The following is a 22,238-nucleotide window of genomic DNA, read 5'->3' as shown; positions in this document are numbered from 1 at the left end:
AACCTGGTCTACACTGTATCTAAATGAAGTAAATATATAAATGCAAGTCAAATGCTCTCCACGATATTGAAATGGAAAAAGACTATAAGGAAGCAGACTATATATATATATATATATATATATATATATATATATATGGCTCTGTTAAAGAGATGCTGTGGAGAAATGTGAGGGAATGATCACAGCAGGGGGCAGTGGCGTGTTGAGATTATTATAGTGTGAGGGGGTGGAAGGGAGGGAGAGAGAGAGGGAGAGGGGGAGAGAGAGATAGTTCAAAGTAAGTTTATCATCAAAGCATGTGATAGTCACCACGTACACCCTGAGATTCATTTTCTCAGTTACTTATAGCAGAATAGAATTAATGAAAAACTGCAAACAAATAAAGCCCGACAACCAAACAATGTACAAAAGATGACAAAGTGTAAATAAATAAATAAACAAAAGGTAGGTAGGATAATAAACAAATAATACTGAGAACACAAGTTGTCGAGTCCTTGAGAGTGAATCCATAGGTTGTGCAATCAGTTCAGTGTTGAGGTGAATGAAGTTATCCACACTGGTTCAGAGCCTCATGGTTGAAGGGTAATAGCTGTTCCTGAACCTGGTGGTGTGGGACACAAGGCTCCTGTACCTCCTGCCCAATGTCAGCAGCGAGAAGAGAGAATGGCCTGGATGGTAAGGGTCTTTGATGACGGATACTGCTTTCTTGTGGTAACTCTCCTTGTAGGTGTGCTCAGTGGTGGGGAGGATTTTTCTGCTAATTAATCAGGAGAACAGCTCAGAAAATCTGAGACTGTTCTGTCAAAGCACAGTTTCCCCGTATTTATATACATTTAATTTACTTACAGGATCAAGCAAAACAGAAAGCTTTTGTTTATTCAGTCATTCCTCATGCCTGTAGTCTGACTGTTAATTTAATCAATGTCTCTGCTATTCTTCTCTTTAATTGGCCCTGCCCTTACTTCTCTTGCCTTTGGTATTAGTTTTAATTGGATTAATTTTATGGTACTTTATCAAATATCCACAATAGTTTTCAGATATAATTAACATAGGTTCTTGCAAGCCCCATTTTCTTTCCCCGCACAATATGTTCTCATGTGCAGCTATTCTCAAGAACAAATATCATTTGCTTCTGTTTTCACTCTGAACCCTTGTGCTTAACTATTAGTTTTGCCAATCCCAACTTCTCCTAGTTCCCTCCTGTACGATTGTAAGGCATCAAAACAGAATAAGGCCATTTGGCCCATCAGATAACTTTACTCATAACCTATAGACACACTTTCAAGGACTCTAGATTAAAGATTCAAGATTCAACTCATGTCCTTAGTATTATTTATTTTTTATTATTATTTATTTGCATGATTTGTTGTCTTTTGCACACAGGTTATATGTCTGTCTGTTTGGGTACAGTTTTTCATAAATTCTATTGTATTTCTTTAATTTCCTATAAATGCCTGCAAGAAAATGAATCTCAAGGTAGGATACAGTGACATATATATAGTTTGATAATAACTTTACTTTGAACTTTGATTCAATCATTTGATTCAGCTATTCAATCATAGCTGATTTATTATTCTCCAACCTCATTCTCTTGCCTCTTTCCCATAACCTTTTACAATGAAGAACCTATCAATCTCTGCTTTAAATATACCCAATGACATGGTCTCTGTGGCCTTCTGTGGCAATGAATTCCATAGATTCACCACTCTCTGGCTAAATAAAATTCCTTCTCATCTCAGTTACAAAGAGATATCCTTTTATTCTAAGACCCTTTGGTATTGACTCTCCCATGACTAGAAACAGCCTCCCTCTGTCCATATTATACAGGTCTGTCAATATTTGGTAGGGACAAACATGTGTCCAGACCACCACCAAGAATATATCAACAAAGGCTGAGCCTAAAGAAGGTGACATCCATCACTAAGGACCCTCACCATCCAGGACATGCCTTCTTCTCATACTACCATTGCATGTGAAGACACACGCGCAATGATTCAGGAACAGCTTCTTCCCCTCCACCCTCAGATTTCTGAATGGACGATGAATCCATGTGCACTACCTCACTATTTTCTTTTTTTTTGCTCTCCTTTTGCACTACGTATTTAATTTTAGCCCCCTGCTCTGCTCACATTACACCCATGACAGTGTGGCTGAGTACAAGTCCAACACCATATTCAAGTTTGTTGATGACATCACTGTTGTGGGCTGTTTCAAAGGTGGTGATGAATCAGCACACTGGTACAGGAGGGAGACTGAAAACTTGGCTCAGTGGTGCAATAACAACAACCTCTCACTCAATGTTAGTAAGACCAAGGAACTGATTGTAGACTTCAGGAGAGGGAAACCAGAGGTCCATGAGCCAGTCCTCATTGGAGGATCAGAGATGGAGAGAGTCAGTAACTTTAAATATCTGGGTGTCACTATCTCAAGAGGATCTGTCCTGGACCCATCATACAAATATAACTGCAAAGAAAGCACAACATCACCTTTACTTCCTTGGGAGTTTGCGGAGATTCGGCATGTCATTAAAAACCTTGGCAAACTTCTATAGATGTGTGGTGGAAAGTGTGCTGACTGGCTGCATTATGGCCTGGTCTGGGAACAGCAATGCCTTTAAACAGAAAATCCTACAAAAGGTAGTCAATTTGGCCCAGTACATCATAGGTAAAACACTCCCAACCATTGAGCACATCTACATGAAACACTGCTGTAGAAAAGCAGCATCCATCATCAAAGATCAACACCACCCAGGCCATGCTCTTTTCTCTCTGCTGCTGTCAGGTAGAAGGCATAGGAGCTTCAAGACTCCACCACCAGATTTAAGAACAGTTACTACCCCTCAACCATCAGGCTCTTGGACAGAAAGAGGATAACTACACTCATTGAAGGACTCTGTTATACAGTTATTTCATGCTCATTATTTATTATCTGCAGTTGTTTACACTTTACAGATCCTTTTTACAGTTACTATTCCATAGGTTTGTTAACATTCCTGCAGAAAAAAGAATCTCAGGATTGTATGTGGTAACATGTATATACTCTGATAATGAATTCTACTTTGATACCTTGAACTTTTTAACTTTAAATTATATATATATATTTCTTATTGTAATTGATAGTTTTTTATTATTGCTGTGTACTGCTGGCACAAAACAACACATTTCATGACATATACCTGTGATATTACCCTGATTCTGATTTTGCCCTTCTGGTGAAGAAACTCCCACAATATTGTTAGGGACGGAGTTCAAAGATTTTGACTCAGTGATAATGAAGGTGTGACAATAACTTTTAATTAAGTTGTGACCGGGGAGGTAGAGTGAAAAACAGGGGGATGTTTTAAAGATTAAAGATAAGCTTTATTTGTTTATTTAATGAAACAGCACAGAATAGGCCCTTGGAGTCAGGGCCTCCAGCAACCCTCAACCCTGAATAATCCTAACCTAACCATGGGACAACTTACAATGACTTATTAACCTACCCTATACGTCTTTGGACTGTGGGAGAAAAGCGTAACAGCCCAGGAAGAGCCACGCATTCCACAGGGAGATCGTGCAGAGACTCCTTGAGAAATGCACCAAATTGAACTCCAAATACCCCGAGCTGTAAAGTGTTGTGCTAACCGCTACGTGACTGCAGCATCCGAAAAATTGTCACGTGTACATCAAAACACAGAGTGAAATGCTGCAGAGGGAAGTAGTCTCAGCCAGCTCCAACACAGGCACAACCCTCCCCACCATCGAAGACATTTTCAAAAGGTGATGCCTCAAGAAGGCAGCATTCATCATGAAGGACCCTCACCACCCAGGACCTGCTCTCTTCTCATTGCTACCATCAGGGAGAAGGTAACAGGAGTCTGAAGGCACACACTGAACATTTTAGGAACAGCTTCTTCCCCTCTGCCATCAGATTTCTGAACAGTCTATAAACTCTTGAACACTACCTCACTATTCCCCTTTTGCATTATTTATTTATTTTGGAACCTATCATAAATGTTTATGTCAAACACGAGGAAATCTGCAGATGCTAGAAATTCAAGCAACACACACAAAATGCTGGTGGAACGCAGCAGGTCAGGCAGCATCTATAGGGAGAAGCGCTGTCGACGTTTCGGGCCGAGACCCTTCGTCAGGACTAACCGAAGGGAAAGATACTAAGAGATCTCTTACTTTTTGTGTGTGTTGCATAAATGTTATGTGCTGTGCTGCTGCTGCAAAATAACAAATTTCACATCAAATTTATTTAGAGATACAGCTCGGTAGCAGGCCCGTACGGCCCAAGTACTGTCCAAGTACACCCGTGTAACAAATTACTCTACTAACCAGTATGTTTTTGGAATGGTGACAGCGAGAACGTCTGCAATTGTGAACTGCCCTGTGATTGGGCTCGGGTTAAACTGGTGGGTTGCCAGGCAGCGTGGATCAAAAGGCCAGAAGGGCCTTGTCTGTGCTGCATCTCTAAATAAAATTAAAAAAATCAGATGGTAATGGAACGAGTCAGAATGCTCTCAACTGTACAGTTGAAATTTGGAAGAGTCTTTGGTGACATTCCAAATTTCTACAGACTCCTTATGAAATATAGACACTGGTATGCCTTCTTTGAACTCAGCCAGCTCCTTCACGGGCACAGCCATCCTTGAGGACATCTGCAGATGCCTCAAGAAGGCGGCATCCATCATTGAAGATCCTCACCACCCAGGACATGCCCTCTTCTCATTGCTACCATCAGAGCAGGTACAGGAGCCTGAAGACAGACAGACAGACAGACACACACACACACGATGTATTCCCTTAGAGTACAGTTAAGCAATCATCAAGAAATGGAAAGAATATGCCACAGCTGTAAATCTGCCTAGAGCAGGTCATCCTCAAAAACTGAGTGTCCATGCAAGAAGGGGACTAGTGAGGGAGGCCACCAAGAGACCTATGACAACTCTGGATGAGTTATAAGCTTTAGTGGCTGAGATGGGAGAGACTGCACATACAACAACATTGCCCAGATGCTTCACCAATCACAGCTTTATACGAGAGTGGCAAAGAGAAAGCTACTGTTGAAAAAAACTCGCATGGAATCTCGGCTAGATTTCCAGAAGGCATGTGGAGACTCTTAAGTCAGCTGGAAGAAGGTTCTATGGTCTGATGAACCCAAAATCAAGCTTTTTAGCCACTAAACACTACATTTGGTGTAAGCCAAACACCGCACATAATCAAAAACACACCATCCCTACTGTGAAGCATGGTGGTGGCTGCATCATGCTGTGGGGATGCTTCATTGCAGCAGGCCCTGGAAAGCTTGTGAAGGTAGAGGGTAAAATGAATGCAGCAAAATATAGGGAAATCCTGGAGCAAAACCTGATGCAGTCTGCAAGAGAACTGAGACTTCAGAGAAGATTTGTTTTCCAGCAAGACCATGACCTAAGCATAATGCCAAAGCTGCACAGGAATGGCTTAAGCACAACAAAGTTAATGTCCTGGTGCAGCCAAGACAGAGAATTTGTGGCTGGATGTGAAAAGGTCTGTTCATTCATGATCCCCATGCAATCTGACAGAGCTTGAGCAGTTTTGTAAAGAAGAATGGGGAAAAATTGCAGTGTGGACCTATCCACACAGACTCAAGGCTGTAATTGCTGCCAAAGGTGCATCTACTAAATACCGACTTGAGCAGGTGAATACTTAGGCAATCAATTATTTTGTGTTTAATAATTGTAATAAGTTTGACCAATTTGTAGAAATTTGTATTCACTTTGACAGACAGGAATCTCTTCTGTTGATCAGTATCAAAAACACCAAATTAAATCCACCATGATTCAATGTTATAAAATAATAAAACATGAAAAATTACAGGGGGGTGTTATAGGCACTGTACAATCTTGAAACTCATTTTCTTGTAGGCATATGCACTAAATCCTCATGAGAATAGTAACTATAATAGAATCAATGAAAGGCCACACCAATTTGAGCGTTCAACCAGTGTGCAAAAGTCAAACTGTGCTAATACAAAAGGAAGAAATAATAATAATAATAATAATAATAATAAACAAATAAACGACAAATATCGAGAACGAGATGAAATGTCGTTAAGTGAGTCCATAGGTTGTGGGAACAGTTTAGTGATGAGCAAGTGAAATTATCCCCGCTGGTTCAAGAGCTTGATGGCTGGGGTAAAATAACTGTTCCTGAACTTGGTGGTGTGAGTCCTGACGCTCCTGTACCTTCCCTATGGCAGCAATGCCCTGCATAGATGTGCTCAGTGGTGGGGAAGGCTTTACCCTTGATGGATTGGGCCATATCCACTACTTTTTGTAGGATTTTCTGGTCAAGGGCATTGGTGTTTCCATGTGATGCAGTCAATCGATATACTCTCCACCACACATCTGCAAACCATTATGCTCAATCTTTACAAACTTCCAAGGAAGTAGAGGCGACGCTGCATTTTCTTCGTAATTGTACTTACGTGCTGGGCCCAGGACAGGTCTTCTTAAATGATAACATCGAGGAATTTAAAGTTGCTGACTCTCTACTTTTATTGTTTTACCTTGTTCTACCTCGATGACAGTTATACAAGACATTGGGCCGTGCACCGTGCAATGTTTGGATGCGGTAATCAGTCATTAACAGAGAACTTCACTTGCATCGGAGAGACAACTCGGTCCATCGCCCTGGCGGAGATCGATTAGTCGGCCTCCAGCGATCGAGCCGCTCTTCGCAATCGACAGGTAGAGCCTGGCGTGGGGCAGCGGCGACTGCGTTTCCCAGAATGCAGCAGGACGCCTGAGGATGGCGGACCGTCACCTGGAGGAGTTGGAGAAGGAGGCGGCCTGTGGCCCGCTGCTGCACCCTGAGGTGAGAGAGCATGCGATGCGCCGGCCCTTAGCTCCGTCCGAGAGATCCATGCGTTGGGGGTGAGAGGGAGGTCCTCAACCCCGATGTCTTCCCCGCCCTCCCCGCGCTCTCTCCGTCCCGTTATTGGGCAACCCCAGCTCCCTGGCCTGAGTGAGGCGACGCGGAGTCTCAACCTCGGCGCCAGGGGAGCGTGTCGCCGGTCCGTCAGTCACTATGGATGGTCTAGGGGTAGTGGGCCCCTCCCCTTGCTATTGAGCCTCTTGTTGGAGTTCCTTTTTCCCTCCCCCTCCCCGGTATCTCAATTCTATTCCCTGCAGTCTCGTTAACCTTCTTTCTCTCCCTCCCCTGCAAACCCATTAACCAACCCCCTCCCTCCCTCCCTTGCAATCATGTTAACCCCTACCCCTTCCTCCCAAATCCCTCACCTCCCAGTCTTCTCAGTCCCCTCCTCTCTCTTCTCCTCCAATCCCTTACTTTCTCCGCCTCCAATCTCCTACCCTCCCACCATTCTCTCCTCAATCCCCATCTCCATCAACCCCCTTCACCTCCCCAATCACCATCCTCTCATTCCCCCACCTTTTATCCCCCCCCTTTCCCTTGAACCCCTCCCACAATTCTCTCTCCCCAGGCCCCTACCTCCCTTACACTTTCCCTCCCCACAACCACAAACTTCCCTGGGTGATTTTTTCCTGAGTCTATCCCCATAGCTTTCCTCTCTTGCTGTCCTAATCTTCCTTTTGTGCTTCCCATGGAACATTTGGACCTGGATGACCCGTGTTGCTGAGTCTGTACATTATTTTGAGATAGCATTTTACTTTGCGCACCTCAACAGCTGCCAGTCCTCTTCACCAGATCTGCAACATAATTTTTTTTATCTTGGTTGTATATTTCACATTGTCCATTCAAAGTTTCAGTTGCTATGAGCCAGTTGCTGACTTTCACTACCAGTTGTGTGTAGAAGTGATTCCTATCACCTTCTCACTTCTGAACAGTCCCTGCTCTGCATACTTTCTAGACAAAATTGTTCTTGAATGATATTAATTCCTTTACTACATGAGATGACATGTGTTTAACAGTGTTTATAAATTGTACATGCCATTTGCTAATGGGTTAAACTGTTTCGAAGCTGAGAGTCTTATGATGTTTTAAGTCATTCTGGTTTTGACAGAATATCATGAATAGAAATTCCAATGATAGATGATCGACTATTTATTTCACTTTTTTTTGAAGTATGGAGAATAGAAATTTATGTTCTTTGTGTCTCATGCTGTATTGCAAACTTTACAAAAAGAAAATTTGAAATTAGTGATGAAAATGCTGTTTGGTTGTCCTTTGAAATTTGTGTTAAAATTGTAAATTTCAAATGTGCAGAGAATATATTGTGAAAATAGTAGCACAATGCAGTCTGACTAATAAGCTGTTGTGCAATTCCTGTGGGACTGTTCAAACTGTTAATTCTTGGTCTTAGTCAGCTTAATTTTGTATACTTCGTAGATGATGTAGGGTACCAATGACGTAATGCAAAATTAGCATAATTTCCAGTGACAACATTCAGGTGCAAAGAGTTTATTTCTCTCCCTCACCTCCACCTTGGTCTTACATACTGGATGTGGGTGTCATTGAGAGTTTTTAAGCCATCCTTCGTTCCAGAAGAGACAGTGCTGTTCAGCCACCATTGAGCACTGCTGTCATTCTGGTGTAAGTACTCCAGTGGTAGAGTCATAGAGCACTACAGCACAGAAGCAGGCCTTTTGGCCCATCTAAACTGTGCTGAACCATTATTCTGCCTATTTCCCATCAGATGAGTTGGGGTGGGTCTTCCCCATGAGCTGTTGGTGGTTTATTGAGTGGGCATTCGCCTTATCCATTTAGTAGCAGTGAATCTGAGCTGAATTGACCTTGCAGTAGCCAGGCTGTTGGTAAATAGGATTAGTACAGGTGGGTACATGATAGTCAGAATGGCAAAAAGGGCTGTTTCTGTGCCTAGTGACTAATGAAGCAACAATTTTAAATTTCAAACTTTTCTTCATTTGGGAGATGTTGGAATAGCCTCAAAGCATCTGCAGGGCACTTAAAAGGGATGACACATTGCAGGCAAAATTATTGAGCACTACAACCCAGAAAAATACTCTTCAGTCCTCTCCTAGTCTGTGCTGAACTATTCTGCCATGTCCCATTGACAGTAATCCCTGAACTATATGCCTCAATACCCTTCCCATCCATGTACATGTGCGAACTTCTTTTATGTGTTGAAATCAAACCTACTTTTGCTGGCAACTCATTCCACACTTGCATTACCTGCTGAGTGAAGAAGTTTCCCCTCAGTTTCCCCTGACTATTGTGTAGTGATCGGTTAAGTATCCTATTTACCAAAACTGTGGATGTGGGTGTTGGACAGGAGTCTAGACAAGGTCAATTTCAGTTCAGAGTAACTTGTCATTTACAAGTTCATTGCTTGTGAGTTTTATTCTTATTTTAACAATAGAAACAACGGGATATCTTGGTGAGCCAATTGATCCATATTGTTGTGGGTCTAGAATCATATATGGCCAGACTGGGGAGGAAAATGCTATTTTTATGACCATTGATACTCAGATTCCAAGTTGATTCAAATTTAAATTATCCATAAACACGAGATTCTACAGAAACTGGAAATCCAGTGAAACACACACAAAATACTGGGGAAACTCAGCAGGTCTTGGCAGCAGCTTTGGAGAGGAATAAGTAGTCGATGCTTTGGGCCAAGTCCTGAAAAAGGGTCACGGACTGAAACATCGGCTATTTATTCCCCTCCATAGATGCTGCTGAGTTTCCCCAGCATTTTGTGTGTGTTGCTGTGGATTTCTAGCATCTGCAAAAACTCTTGAGTTTAAATTGTCCTGTTGCCAGGGTGGAATTCTGAAATTATATCTCTGCATTGTTCGTCCAAATCTCAGAATGGTGTGGGCACATGGTTTAGTTGCTCATCGCTGATTAATTCTAGTTAGAAGTTGAAGGGAAATCAGTCAAGGTGATGATTCTGTCACTGTCTGCTGGAATCTTGTTTATCCTAGCATTGAAGTCAAGGTACTTGAGGTTATTGGTTTAGAGTTAGTAGTTGATTATTGTAAGGATGAGCTTCCATGCACCTGCCACCCATGCACAGTCAAACAGAAGTCACTGGAAAAGGATTAATGCACTAGCACTCAAGAGGATGCAGGCTTGCAGTCTGGTTCATTGTCAGCATTCTAGTTTTTAAAGCAGGTAATTTGGTAAATCTTCTCTTGGTTTTTATAGTATATAGTGCAGTACAGATGATTACTTGCAGATAGAAGTATATATTCTGGAGATATATTTCACTCTGATCCATGAATTTCCTGACTGTGAGATGAATGACTGGTAGTTTCAGTTCCATGTCATTTTTAAGAAATTGACTCAATCTGTCTCATCATCTTGCACTTTAGTGTCTGCACTGTACTTTTATGCTTTATTCTGCATTGTTATTGTTTTTCCTTATTCTAGCTAAATACACTGTGTAATGATCTGATCTGTATGAACAGTAGACTAGACAAGACAAGCTTCTCACTGTATCTTGGTACATGTGACAGTTATAAACCAATACTAGTGATGATTGAGCAAACACGAGGAAGTCTGCAGATGCTGGAAATTCAAACAATACACACAAAATGCTGGTGGAACACAGCAGGCCAGGCAGCATCTATAGGGAGAAGCACTGTCGACATTACGGGCCGAGACCCTTCGTCAGGACTAACCGAAAGGAAAGATAGTAAGAGATTTGAAAGTAGTGGGGGGAGGGGGAAATGTGAAATGATAGGAGAAGACCGGAGGGGGTGGGATGAAGCTAAGAGCTAGAAAGGTGATTGGTGAAAGTGATACAGAGCTGGAGAAGGGTAAGGATCTTGGGGCGGGAGGCCTCAGGAGAAAGAAAGGTGGGGGGGGGGGAAGCACCAGAGGGAGATGGAGAACAGACAAACAACTAAATATTGTCAGGGATGGGGTAAGAAGGGGAGGAGGGGCATTAACGGAAGTTAGAGAAGTCAAACACCTGGTGTCTACATAGTAGAGTGATATGGGAAATGCTGGTGAAGTAGCTTTGGTAAGGTACACTAGTATGAGTAAGTTTGTCAACAGCATACACTGAGCTGTAATGTAATGGTGATTGTGGAAAGGAACACTTGGACTGTTATTTAGGATCCCCTGTGCTTTGCCTTTGGATCATTTCCTCCAGCTCACAGGACAAAATATGGCAAAAATTGATGACTACTTTGTACTGATTCTACAAATCAGCCACGATGCTTAAGAAGGGCAGTCACCTGATATTATCACAGCAATGCAAGAGTTTAAACTCACTTTTCACTCTCTGAATTACGTTGTACTTTGCTGGGAAGGTTTCACATTTGCCCACAATATCCGAAATTGGAAGTTTAGGGAGCGCCTTCGGTTATGAATGACCTGACGGTGTAAATCCATTTTAATGCAACTTCTCCCATGCATTTTCAAGTATTTTTTCTGGTGATAAAATATTTCATGGTATTTGTGGATGACTTGATATGGTATATATTCCATTAGTTTAATAATGAGTATCATTTGGGTAAATATTTGATGCACAGTCTATAGAGCTGTACAGTATAGGAACAGTGCTGAAAAAAGTATTCACCCCCCCCTTGGATGTTTTCATATTTTATTATTTTACAACATTGATTTACGGTGGATTTAATTTGTTTGTTTTTTAAACACTGATCAGAAAAAGATTCTTTTGTGTCAAATTGAAAACAGATCTCTACCAAGTGATCTAAATTACAAATATCAAACACAAGATAATTGATTGCATAAGTATTCACCCCCTCAAGTCAGTATTTATTAGATGCATCTTTGGCAGCAATTACAGCATTGAGTCTGTGTGAATAGTCACTATCAGCTTTGCACATCTGGACACTGCAAATTTTCCCCATTCTTCTTTACAAAACTGCTCAAGCTCTGTCAGATTGCATGGGGATCATGAGTGAATAGTCCTCTTCAAGTCCAGCCACAAATTCTCAATTGGATTGAGGTCTGGACTCTGACTTGGCCACTCCAGGACATTAAATTTGTTGTTTTTAAGCTATTCCTGTGTAGCTTTGGGTCATTGTCTTGCTGGAAAACAAATCTCCCAAGTTGCAGTTCTCCTGCAGACTACATCAGGTTTTGATCCAGGATTTCCAGGACCTGCTGCAGTGAAACATGGCCACAGCATGATGCAGCCACAACTATGCTTCATGGTAGGGATGGTGTATTTTTGAATAAATGCAGTGTTTGGCTTATGTCAAACATAGTGTTCGGTGTAATGGCCAAAAACTCAATTTTGGTTTCATCAGACCATAGAGCCTTCTTCCACATACCTTCTGGCAAACTCTAGCTGAGATTTCATGTGAGTTTTTTTTAAAACAGTGGCTTTCTTTCTGCTGTTCTCCCATAAAGCCGTGACTGATGAATTACCTGGGCAACAGTTGTATGCGCAGTCTTTCACATCTCAGCCACTGAAGCTTGTAACTCCTCCAGAGTTGTCATAGGTCTCTTGTGGCCTTCCTCACCAGTCCTCTTCTTGCATAGTTAGTCAGTCTTTGAGGACAGCTTGGTCTTGGCAGATTTACTGTTGTGCCATATTTCTATTTCTTCATGATTGACTTAACTATAATCCAAGTGATTGGGAATTTTCTTGTATCTATCTCCTGACTTGTGCTTTTCTATAACCTTTTTGCAGAGTTGCTTGGAGTGTTCTTTTGTCTTCATGGTATAATTTTTGCCAGGATACTGACATGTCAGCAGTTGGACCTTCCAGATACAGGTGTATTTTACTACAATCAATTAAAACACCTTGACTGCACACAGGTCCCCAAAAGTAGATCTCCGTTTAACTAATTATATGACTTCTAAAACTAATTGGCTGCACCAGTGATTTGGTGTGTAACATTAAAGGGGGGGTGAATACTTAATCAATTATTTTGTGTTTTACATTTGTAATTACTTTAGATATCTTTGTAGAGATCTGTTTTCACTTTGACACGAAAGAGTCTTTTTTGTTGGTCAGTGTCAAAAAAGCCAAATTAAATCCACTGTGATTCAATGTTGTAAAACAATAAAACTTGAAAACTTCCAAGGCGGGGTGAATACTTTTTATAGGCACTGTAGCTATGTAAACAGACATTTCTAACGGCGAAATAGACTTACAAACAGTTCAGAGGAACAAAACCCTTGCATAACCTGGGGACTGTTTGAACCTCCATTCCCCAATCTACATATAAGCATATACGTTGGAGTAGTAGACCAAATCTAAGTAAGTAGTGCAAATGATGAAAAATATTTTGAAGTTAATTTAATGTAAAAAGCAATTTATTGCTGAAATTAGCTAGATCCCTACAGAGAGTTATAAACAAAATAGCTGTGAGTCATTCTGCCTGTGTGTTGTTGCTGTCATGTAGCTTCCTGCAGTTAAATGTTGAATTGCAGATAACCTGGGAGAAAGTCATCTTTGTAAAAATTGTAATAATGTCAAGGAGAAGAGAAGAAATGGGTGGCATGGTATCATAGTGGTTGGTGTAAGGCTATTACAGCACCAGTGACCCAGGTTCAATTCCTACCACTGTCTCTAAAGAGTTTGTACATTTTCCTCCATGTGCTCTAAATTTCCTTTGCGCATTCCAAAAATGTAGGGATTAGGATTAGTGATTTGTGGGCGTGCTGTATTGGCACTGGAAATCTGGCAGTACTTGTGGGCTGTCCCCAGCACATCCTGGGAATGTGTTCGTATTGGCACAATGGATACACTTCACTGCATGTTTCAATTTAAATGGTGTCACTTCTCCTTAAAAAAAGGAATACATTTAAAGCACTGAATTATTTGATTGTACACTCTATCCAGTATTTACGGTTTAACAACTGGAAAGTGAGCTAATAGATTTTCAAGCAACACACACAAAATGCTGGTGGAATGCAGCAGGTCAGGTAGCATCTATAGGGAGAAGCGCTGTCGACATTTCGGGCCGAGACCCTTTGTCAGGACTCTGCTGGTTCTCTCTCTGGATGGAGATGGAGAAGAGGCAGAGTCCTGACGAAGGGCCTCAGCCCAAAACGTCGACAGCACTTCTCCATATAGATACTGCCTGACCTGCTGTGTTGCACCAGCATTTTGTGTGTGTTGCTTGAATTTCCAGCATCTGCATATTTCCTCATGATTGCCTAATAGATTTTCATGTGACTTGCTCTAAACTGTATAAAATAGTATAATTTGTGGTATGAAATTTGTTACATTTAAAAAAAATTTTTAATTGAATTTTCAAATGGTTACAGAAGAAAAAAAAATTATCAACCCTTCCCCCCCCTCCCCTTAACCCCTCCCCCCAACATATCCCTGCAGAAAGAGAAAAAAAAGAGGGAAAAAAAGCAAGAAAGAAAGAATGCCTGGATATCGGAAGCTCCCCACATGCTCCATGGAGTTCATAATAGCTTTAGTATATATATTTATTTCTTTCCCCAAATAACCAATAATTTTATCTTCGGAGCACCTATATATATTTAATCCTATCTTTTGTAAATAAGGGTGCCAAATTTTCAGAAATATTTCATATTTATCTCTTAAATTATAAGTAATTTTTTCAAGTGGAATGCAGCTAAAAGCTATATCTATTTTCATTTTCTTAATGTATGTTAAAATTCTTTTTCTTTTCACTGGTCCATTAAGCCCATTAACATTAAAACTTTAAAAATTCAGTAAATTAGTCATTATTTTTAACAGGGTTACTCCAGTCTATAGTAATACCTAACTTTTCAACTTTCGTAGTACCTTGGGGAATCTTTTTAAAATTCTCCATGTTGCTATGTGTCTCCTCCCCGATTGTCCAGGCAAAGAAAGAAAGATTAAAGAAAAATAGATTATAAAGAAAAAAAAACAAAATACCCCCCTACTAATGTTGCGAATGAAAAAAAAACACAACATTACCCCCCTTCGTTGTACGGGTCATGGCAATCGCCATGATTACACATGTGAATCCTGTAGCAATCGATACGAAGTTCCCCCAGCTCCCCCGTAACATAAAAAAGTATATATAAGAGAAGAAAAAATAATATCACTACTCTCAATTAATATTTCTCAAATTTTTACCTTTCTCCCCCTTTATCATATAATTAAGAATATATTTAAATATTCTTCTGTCCTTAAACACCCATCAGCTCCATTCACGGTCCCTGTCTTCATCTTTAACCCGTTTCACTTTTAAATCTTTGGCTGTGGTTAGCGAATATTTGGGAGTTCTTGTGCAAATTCTTCCACATCCCGATAATCAGTAAAAGATCTTTTTTTTCTGTCATCCAAAAAAATTATCAGGGTTGCCGGGTGGCGCAGTATAAATTTATAACCCTTTTCCCATAAAACTTTTTTGCTGGGTTAAATTCCTTCTTTCTCTTCAAAAGGTCATAACTTATATCAGGATAGAAAAGAACTGTTTTCCCTTTTATCATCAATGGCCCGTTTCTCTTTCTGACATGTTGGGCAGCCGCCTTCAGGATCTTTTCTTTATCTTGATATCTTAAGCATTTTATCAAGATTGATCGTGGGTTTTGATCAACTTGAGGTCTTGATCTTAAGGCTCTGTGAGCCCTTTCAATTTCAATTAACTGGGTTCCTTCTTCCATTTCCAAAATTTCCGGAATCCAATTTTGAAAAAAATTTATTGGATCCTCTCCCTCTATACCTTCTTTAAGTCCAACAATCTTAATATTATTTCGTCTGCTAAAATTTTCAAGTACATCCACTTTTTCCAACAACCGTTTTCTTTCTGATGTCCAGGCAGAAATATTATCTTCCATTTTATTCACTCTATCAATGGTGTCTCCCATTGTTTCTTCCAAGTTTTTAATTTTCTTGTCCATTTTGTCCTGTCTTTTCATCATTTTATCAAACATAATCTTCATATTTTTAATCTTTTTTATTACTTTTAATGCTTTTAATTCATGCATTATTTGCACCAAAGATTTTTTTATGTCTCCAATATCACCTCCAACCTCTTCCTGTTGCTCTTCTTTGTCTCTTCATCTTCGTCTGATTTATCCAAAGAGTCTGATTCCACCTCATATTCACTTTCAGTTCCGATCATAGCTGGGATTTGTAGTTTGGGTGCCCCTTCCTTCACGCATGCGCAATTCCTGTTGCTCTTTTTTTTGTAAACGGTTGATGTTGCCGCAGTTTCCTGTTCTGTATCGCCGAAGGTAAAATGCACTTGAGCCCGAGGCTCTTTCATGGCGGCCGGCCTTGATTCTTTTCCAACTTGTGTTGTCTTCAAAGTAGTAGTTTTCTTCTGCTTCTGTTTAGGAGACATATCTTAAGACAATCCTGAGTAGTTTATAAGTAATTTTTAAAAAGTATTTACTAACTTTTCTTCATTTAAACATTATTTTACTGGTTTTTTACGGGAGAGCTGGATTTCCACGTCTCGATCCTACATCATCACGTGATGTCCCCCCGAAATTTGTTACATTCTTGATTGGAAATAGGGGATCTGCTATGAGTTTGGACTCACTTATTTAAAAAAAACTTTTGTGTATACGTCTGTTTGTTTAGTAAGCCTTAAAACCTAGTGCTAATGATTTCACAAAACTTCCAAATTGGATAAATCAGGGTTCCCTGAGAAAACTGTTTATGAATGCCACCTTTGACAATAAAGCCATGTAGTAACTTGTTGCAAACACATTTATTTCATAGCAACACACACAAAGTGCTGGAGGAACTCAGCAGGTCAGGCAGGATCCATGGACATTAATTAACAGTTGACATTTTGAGCCGAGACTTCTCAACTGACTGAATTTATGCACTAGCAACATGGCTGCCTCTCTGGGGCAAACCAAAAGTGTCTTTGCCGTTTTTATGATTGCAAGATGCTGCTGGACATTAAGAACGTCAAGTACTGTAGATCTACCCCCATTAGCAAGTTACTTTATTTTGGAGGAGCTGGACTTGGTGCAACCCTGTTGCTGCCTGCTACAGAAAGGCATCAGAGTTGGTGTGCAGTCTAACAGCGAGTGAATGTTTTTGACGTTTTTCTTCTGATTTGCAAGACCCTGTTGGACATTGGCATTGTAGAATACTGCAAGTCCAATTCATTGGTTTATTAGCGAGGCCGATGGTGGGGGAGCTGAGTGGCCTTGTTTGTTGCTTTGACTAGGCCCACCTGTTGCAGCTGCCCAGAAGAGAAGATGCTGGAGGCAGTGTGCTGCGGCATCCATGCTGGACTGGGGCAGGCCTCTTCCGTCGGTGTTGCCCTCCAGTGTTTGCTCAGTGGAAGACAAGTTTGATTTGGCTGTTTTCATGGGTATTCACGTATGGTTGAATGATCATTGAATTTGAACTTGAAAACATGCACATTGGACAAGTCAGTGTTTCCATAGCAAAATGTAGGCGATTTATTTTGCTGAAATGTATTTCTCCAGCCCTTCCCTTTTATTGGCAGTGATTCCCTCACGTTGTTTCTGTTGTTTATTCTTTTTATTACTTTACTCTGTCGTATTGTCATCTGAGGAAAATAGTAGCTGTGGTTTAGCTCTACTGTTGTCTTTGTTCTTGCGCACTTTGCCCATGTGTCTCAGTTGTGGACTCTGGTAGGACACCTGACCGCAGGAGGTACCATGGTGAAAATGCATCCTGCCTTAGCCTGTTTACACTGATATAATTGCCGTTTGAGTTAACTGAAGCTAAATGAGAGATTGCCTTCCTACACCCACAAATACCATGTTGAAAGCAATTTCATGCAACATTCTAGTTTCTGATTATCAGTGACAATGGGATTAGGTCATGGATTGTCACTTCCATACTGTGAAAATGGACTGGTCGGAAAGTGGAGATTGCTGACTTTTGGAAAGTAGGAAGGGAAGATTGGGAAGAGTGGGAGCATTTTGGTGTACCCCCTTCATTATGCAAGCTGAAACCCCCTGGTTTCCTTGGCTGCACAAGTCTAGGAAAAACACTCTCCGGTCCTGCCAAACTCATGAGACTGAGACGGCTCTACCGCCCCAAACCCTGGTTTGTGTGTATGCTGTGTAATTTGCTACCCTGTTACAAATTAGATTCCCTTCCCTCCCTCTCCCTTCCCCCATCCCACCTTCACTGTCTCCTCTTCTAGCTACCTATCATCTCTCTCATGATTCTGCCTTCTTCTACTACCCATAGTGCTTTCCCCTTACATTTCTTCTTCACCTCTCCTGCCTATCCCCACCCTGCTTCCCCTCCCCCACCCCTTGATCTTTCCTCTGATTGGTTTTCCACCCTCCCCCCACCTTGGGCCCCTGCCCCCTCCTCCTTCAGACCTGACGAAGGGTCTCGGCCCGAAATGTTGACTGCTTCTTTCAACGGATGCTGCCCGATCTGCTGAGTTCATTCAGCTTTTTTGTATGTCTTGATTTGACCACAGCATCTGCAGTGTACTTTGTGTCCAGTAATGTCAATTCTGTGGGCAAAAAGTGGAGTACGGCCTGGTTGGTTTAAGTTGACAGAAAGGTAGCAGTAACTGAAATAACCATGTGTTACAACAGTGGTGTGCAGAAGAGCATCTCTGAAAGCTCAGCACGTCGAAATTTGAGGTGGATGGGCTATAGCAGCAGAGTACCATGAACATACATGCACTCAGTGGCCACTTTATTGGGTGCAGAGGTACCGAATTAAATGGCCGCTGGTTGCAAATGCTACCTTGAGATTCATTTTCTATCAGGAATTTACAGGAAAATGAACAACTATCATAGAATTACAAAAAAAACATTAAAACTTGGAAATAACCAAAATACAAAAGAAGATAAATTGTGCAAATAAACAAAAGAAATACTGAGAACAAGAATTTAAGATTCAAGATTCATGATTGTTCAGTGTTATTTCCAGTGCACAAGTGTAAAGAAGAAGAAAATAAATGTTACTCAAAAAATGTTACACAAAAACACTAATAAAATTTTAAAAATTAAAAAATTATAAATATATCGGATAGGTTATATACATATATGTCCATACGGTGATGTTTGGCACGGGAATGTCTGTACATAAGGTGACTGACAGGAAATGATAAAGTAGTGGTGGTTGGGGATGTGGAGGGGTGGAGAAAGTAACTTTTTTTAAAATCTGGTGGTCCTGGCATGGATGTAATATAGCCTCCTATGTGAGTGGGACGTAGTCCATGAGTAGGTAACATGATGTTATTGGCCCTTTTCTGGCACCTTTCTGTATATATGGCCTTGATGGTGGGTAGACTGGTGCCGGTAATGTATTTGGCAATTTTGACTACCCACTATAAAGAGATTCAGGATAAGGGGCTGACCTTTCACATGACCATTGAGAATTTGTATCTTTGGAATTCTTTAGCTAAGATGGCAGTGGATATGCTTTGAAGGCTGAGAATTTGAGGAAGTGGAAATTGAGCAGGAAAGTGAAACTGAGGCACAAGATCTTTTTGAGGTGCTTCACTCAAGGCACTGCATGGCATGCTCTAAGGATCAGCTGACAGATGGCATGCAAGAGGGAAGAAATGGCCCAAATCTGATCCAGTGAAAAGAGCTAATTTCTGCATTCTGATTTCATCAGAGTTTTGACATATATGCCTGTGGACATAAATTAAAGTAAAATTTATTATCAAAGTATGTATATGTCACTATATACTACATTGAGATTCATTTACCAGAACATAAAGAAATGCAATAGAATTTACAAAAATGTTACTAAGACTGACAAAAAACAAATGTGTACATGAAGGGAAATTGTGCAAATAAAACAAAATAATATTGAGAACATGATTTGTAGACAGTTATTAAAAATCAGTCTATAAGTTGTAGAGTCAGTTCTGTGTTGGGGTTCTGGAGCCTAATGGTTGTAGGGTAATAACTTTTCCTAAACCTGGTGATGTGGGACCTAACACGAGGAAATCTGCAGATGCTGGAAATTCAAACGACACACACAAAATGCTGGTGGAACACATCAGGCCAGGCAGCATCTATAGGGAGAAGCGCTGTCGACGTTTTGGGCTGAGACCCTTCATCAGGACTAACCAAAGGGAAAGATAATAAGAGATTTGAAAGTAGTGGGGGGAGGGTGAAATGCGAAATGATAGGAGTAGACCGGAGGGGGTGGGATGAAGCTAAGAGCTGGAAAGGTGATTGGCGAAAGTGATACAGAGCTGGAGAGGGGAAAGGATCATGTGGGACCTAAACCTTTTGTCAATTGGTGTATTCTGTGTTGTTCTCCCAAGCATGATGAACATCCTTTGGTGACGGAATGTATGGCGACACTTGTGAGCTAACCCCAGCACATCCTTGGGTGTGTTGCTTGTTAGTGCCAATGATGCATTTCACTGTCTGTTTTGATGTACTTGTGATTTATTGGTTCTATCATACGTACTGCCTGATGGTAGTAGCGAGAAGTGAGCATGGCCTGTATGGTCAAAGTTCTTAATTATACAGTGCCATGCAAAAGTTTGGGCAGCCCAGTCAAAATTTCTGTTACTGTGAATAGCTAAGTGAGTAAAAGATGACCTGATTTCCAAAAGGCATAAAGTTAAAGATGATGCATTTCTTTAATATTTTAGGCAAGATTACTTTTTTATTTTCATCTTTTACAGTTTCAAAATAACAAAAAAGGAAAAGGGCCCGAAGCAAAAGCTTGGGCACCCTGCATGGTCAGTACTTAGAAACACCCCCTTTGGCAAGTACAGCTTTCCCCCGCAATCTGAAGGTAGAGCGTTCCTATGAAAGCGTTTGTAAACCGAAATGTCGTAAAGCGAAGAAGCAATTACCGTTAGTTTATGTGGGAAAAATTTTTGAGCGTTCCCAGACCCAGAAAATAACCTACCAAATAACACATAAAACCTAAAATAACACTAACATATAGTAAAAGCAGGAATGATATGATAAATATACACCCTATATAAAGTAGAAATATTGTAGGTATGGTGTAGTTTCACTTATCAAAATCGGGAAGACAGCGAGCCAAAATTGATTTGGAGAAAAAAAATTGGCACGTACACGCATGCGCAAACAACTGCCCGCACAAGGTTTCACGGTCATTGTAGTCTTTCTCGGGGTAAACACACGTATAAAGCGGGTGTCTTTTTTTCGTAAAAGCGAAATCCACTTTGGTTAGCGAAAACAGGTACTAATGTAGGTCTTCTGAAACAGCAAACGTTCGAAAAACGGGGGACACTTGTATCACAGTTTGTAAACGCTTTCTGTAGCCAGCTAAGAGTCTTTCAATTCTTGTTTGGGGGATTTTCGCCCATTCTTCCTTGCAAAAGGCTTCTAGTTCTGTGAGATTCTTGGGCCGACTTGCATGAACTGCTCTTCTGAGGTCTATTCACAGACTTGAGGACCATGGTAAAACCTTCAGCTTGCGCCTCTTGAGGTAGTCCATTGTGGATTTTGAGGTGTGTTTAGGATCATTATCCTGTTGTAGAAGCCATCCTCTTTTTATCTTCAGCTTTTTTACAGACAGTGTGATGTTTGCTTCCAGAATTTGCTGGTATTTAATTAAATTCATTCTTCCCTCTACCAGTGAAATGTTCCCTGTGCCACTGGCTGCAACACAAGCCCAAAACATGATCGATCCACCCCTGTGCTTAACAGTTGGAAAGGTGTTCTTTTCATGAAATTCTGCACCCTTTTTTCTCCAAACATACTTTGCTCATTGCGGCCAAGAAGTTTTATTTGAACTTCATCAGTCCACAGGACTTGTTTCCAAAATGCATCAGGCTTGTTTAGATGATCCTTTGCAAACTTCTGATGCTGAATTTTGTGGTGAGGACGCAGGAAAGGTTTTCTTCTGATGACTCTTCCATGAAGGTCATATTTGTGCAGGTATCGCTGCACAGTAGAACAGTGCACCACCATTCCATAGTCTGCTAAATCTTCTAGAAAGTCTGTTGCAGTCAGACAGGGGATTTGATTTGCCTTTCTAACAATCCTACAAGCAGTTCTCTCAGAAAGTTTTCTTGGTTTTCCAGACCTCAACTTGACCTCCACCATTCCTGATAACAGCTATTTCTTAATTACATTACGAACTGAGGAAACAGCTACCTGAAAACGCTTTGCTATCTTCCTATAGCCTTCTCCTGCTTTGTGGGCATCATTTATTTTAATTTTCAGAGTGCTAGGCAGCTGCTTAGAGGAGCCCATGGCTGCTGATTGTTGGGACAAGGTTTGAGGAGTCAGGATATTTATAAAACTTTGAAATTTGCATCATCTGGCCTTTCCTAACGATGACTGTGAACAAGCCATAGCCCTAACACGCTAATTAAGGTCTAAGACCTTGGTAAAAGTTATCTGAGAGCTGAAATCTCTTGGGGTGCCCAAACTTTTGCATGGTGCTCCTTTCCTTTTTTCCCCACTCTAAAATTGTACAAA

The 22,238-nt window shown here is 40.9% G+C and overlaps 1 protein-coding gene and 1 long non-coding RNA gene across 4 annotated transcripts in view; one reads left to right on the top strand and one right to left on the bottom strand.

Moving 5' to 3' along the window:
• The window catches only part of LOC140734588 (uncharacterized), a 33,565-nt gene extending 26,412 nt beyond the window's left edge, over nucleotides 1-7,153 (bottom strand). The window contains exon 1 of the long non-coding RNA XR_012100570.1: nucleotides 6,454-7,153. This is a non-coding gene — a long non-coding RNA (uncharacterized lncRNA). The remainder of the gene's footprint in view (nucleotides 1-6,453) is intronic.
• The window catches only part of zdhhc17 (zDHHC palmitoyltransferase 17), a 151,525-nt gene continuing 135,995 nt past the window's right edge, over nucleotides 6,709-22,238 (top strand). For all 3 annotated transcript variants that reach the window (XM_073058760.1, XM_073058759.1, XM_073058758.1), the window contains exon 1: nucleotides 6,709-6,842. In XM_073058760.1, the coding sequence (XP_072914861.1) occupies nucleotides 6,777-6,842 (66 nt within the window). In that variant the 5' untranslated portion in view covers nucleotides 6,709-6,776. The remainder of the gene's footprint in view (nucleotides 6,843-22,238) is intronic.

The sequence above is a fragment of the Hemitrygon akajei genome, chromosome 10 (genome assembly GCF_048418815.1).
Source record: "Hemitrygon akajei chromosome 10, sHemAka1.3, whole genome shotgun sequence".
Taxonomy (NCBI): Eukaryota; Metazoa; Chordata; class Chondrichthyes; order Myliobatiformes; family Dasyatidae; genus Hemitrygon; species Hemitrygon akajei.
The sequence above is the reverse complement of the archived record's forward strand: the minus strand, read 5'-3'. Positions and strand labels throughout refer to the sequence as shown.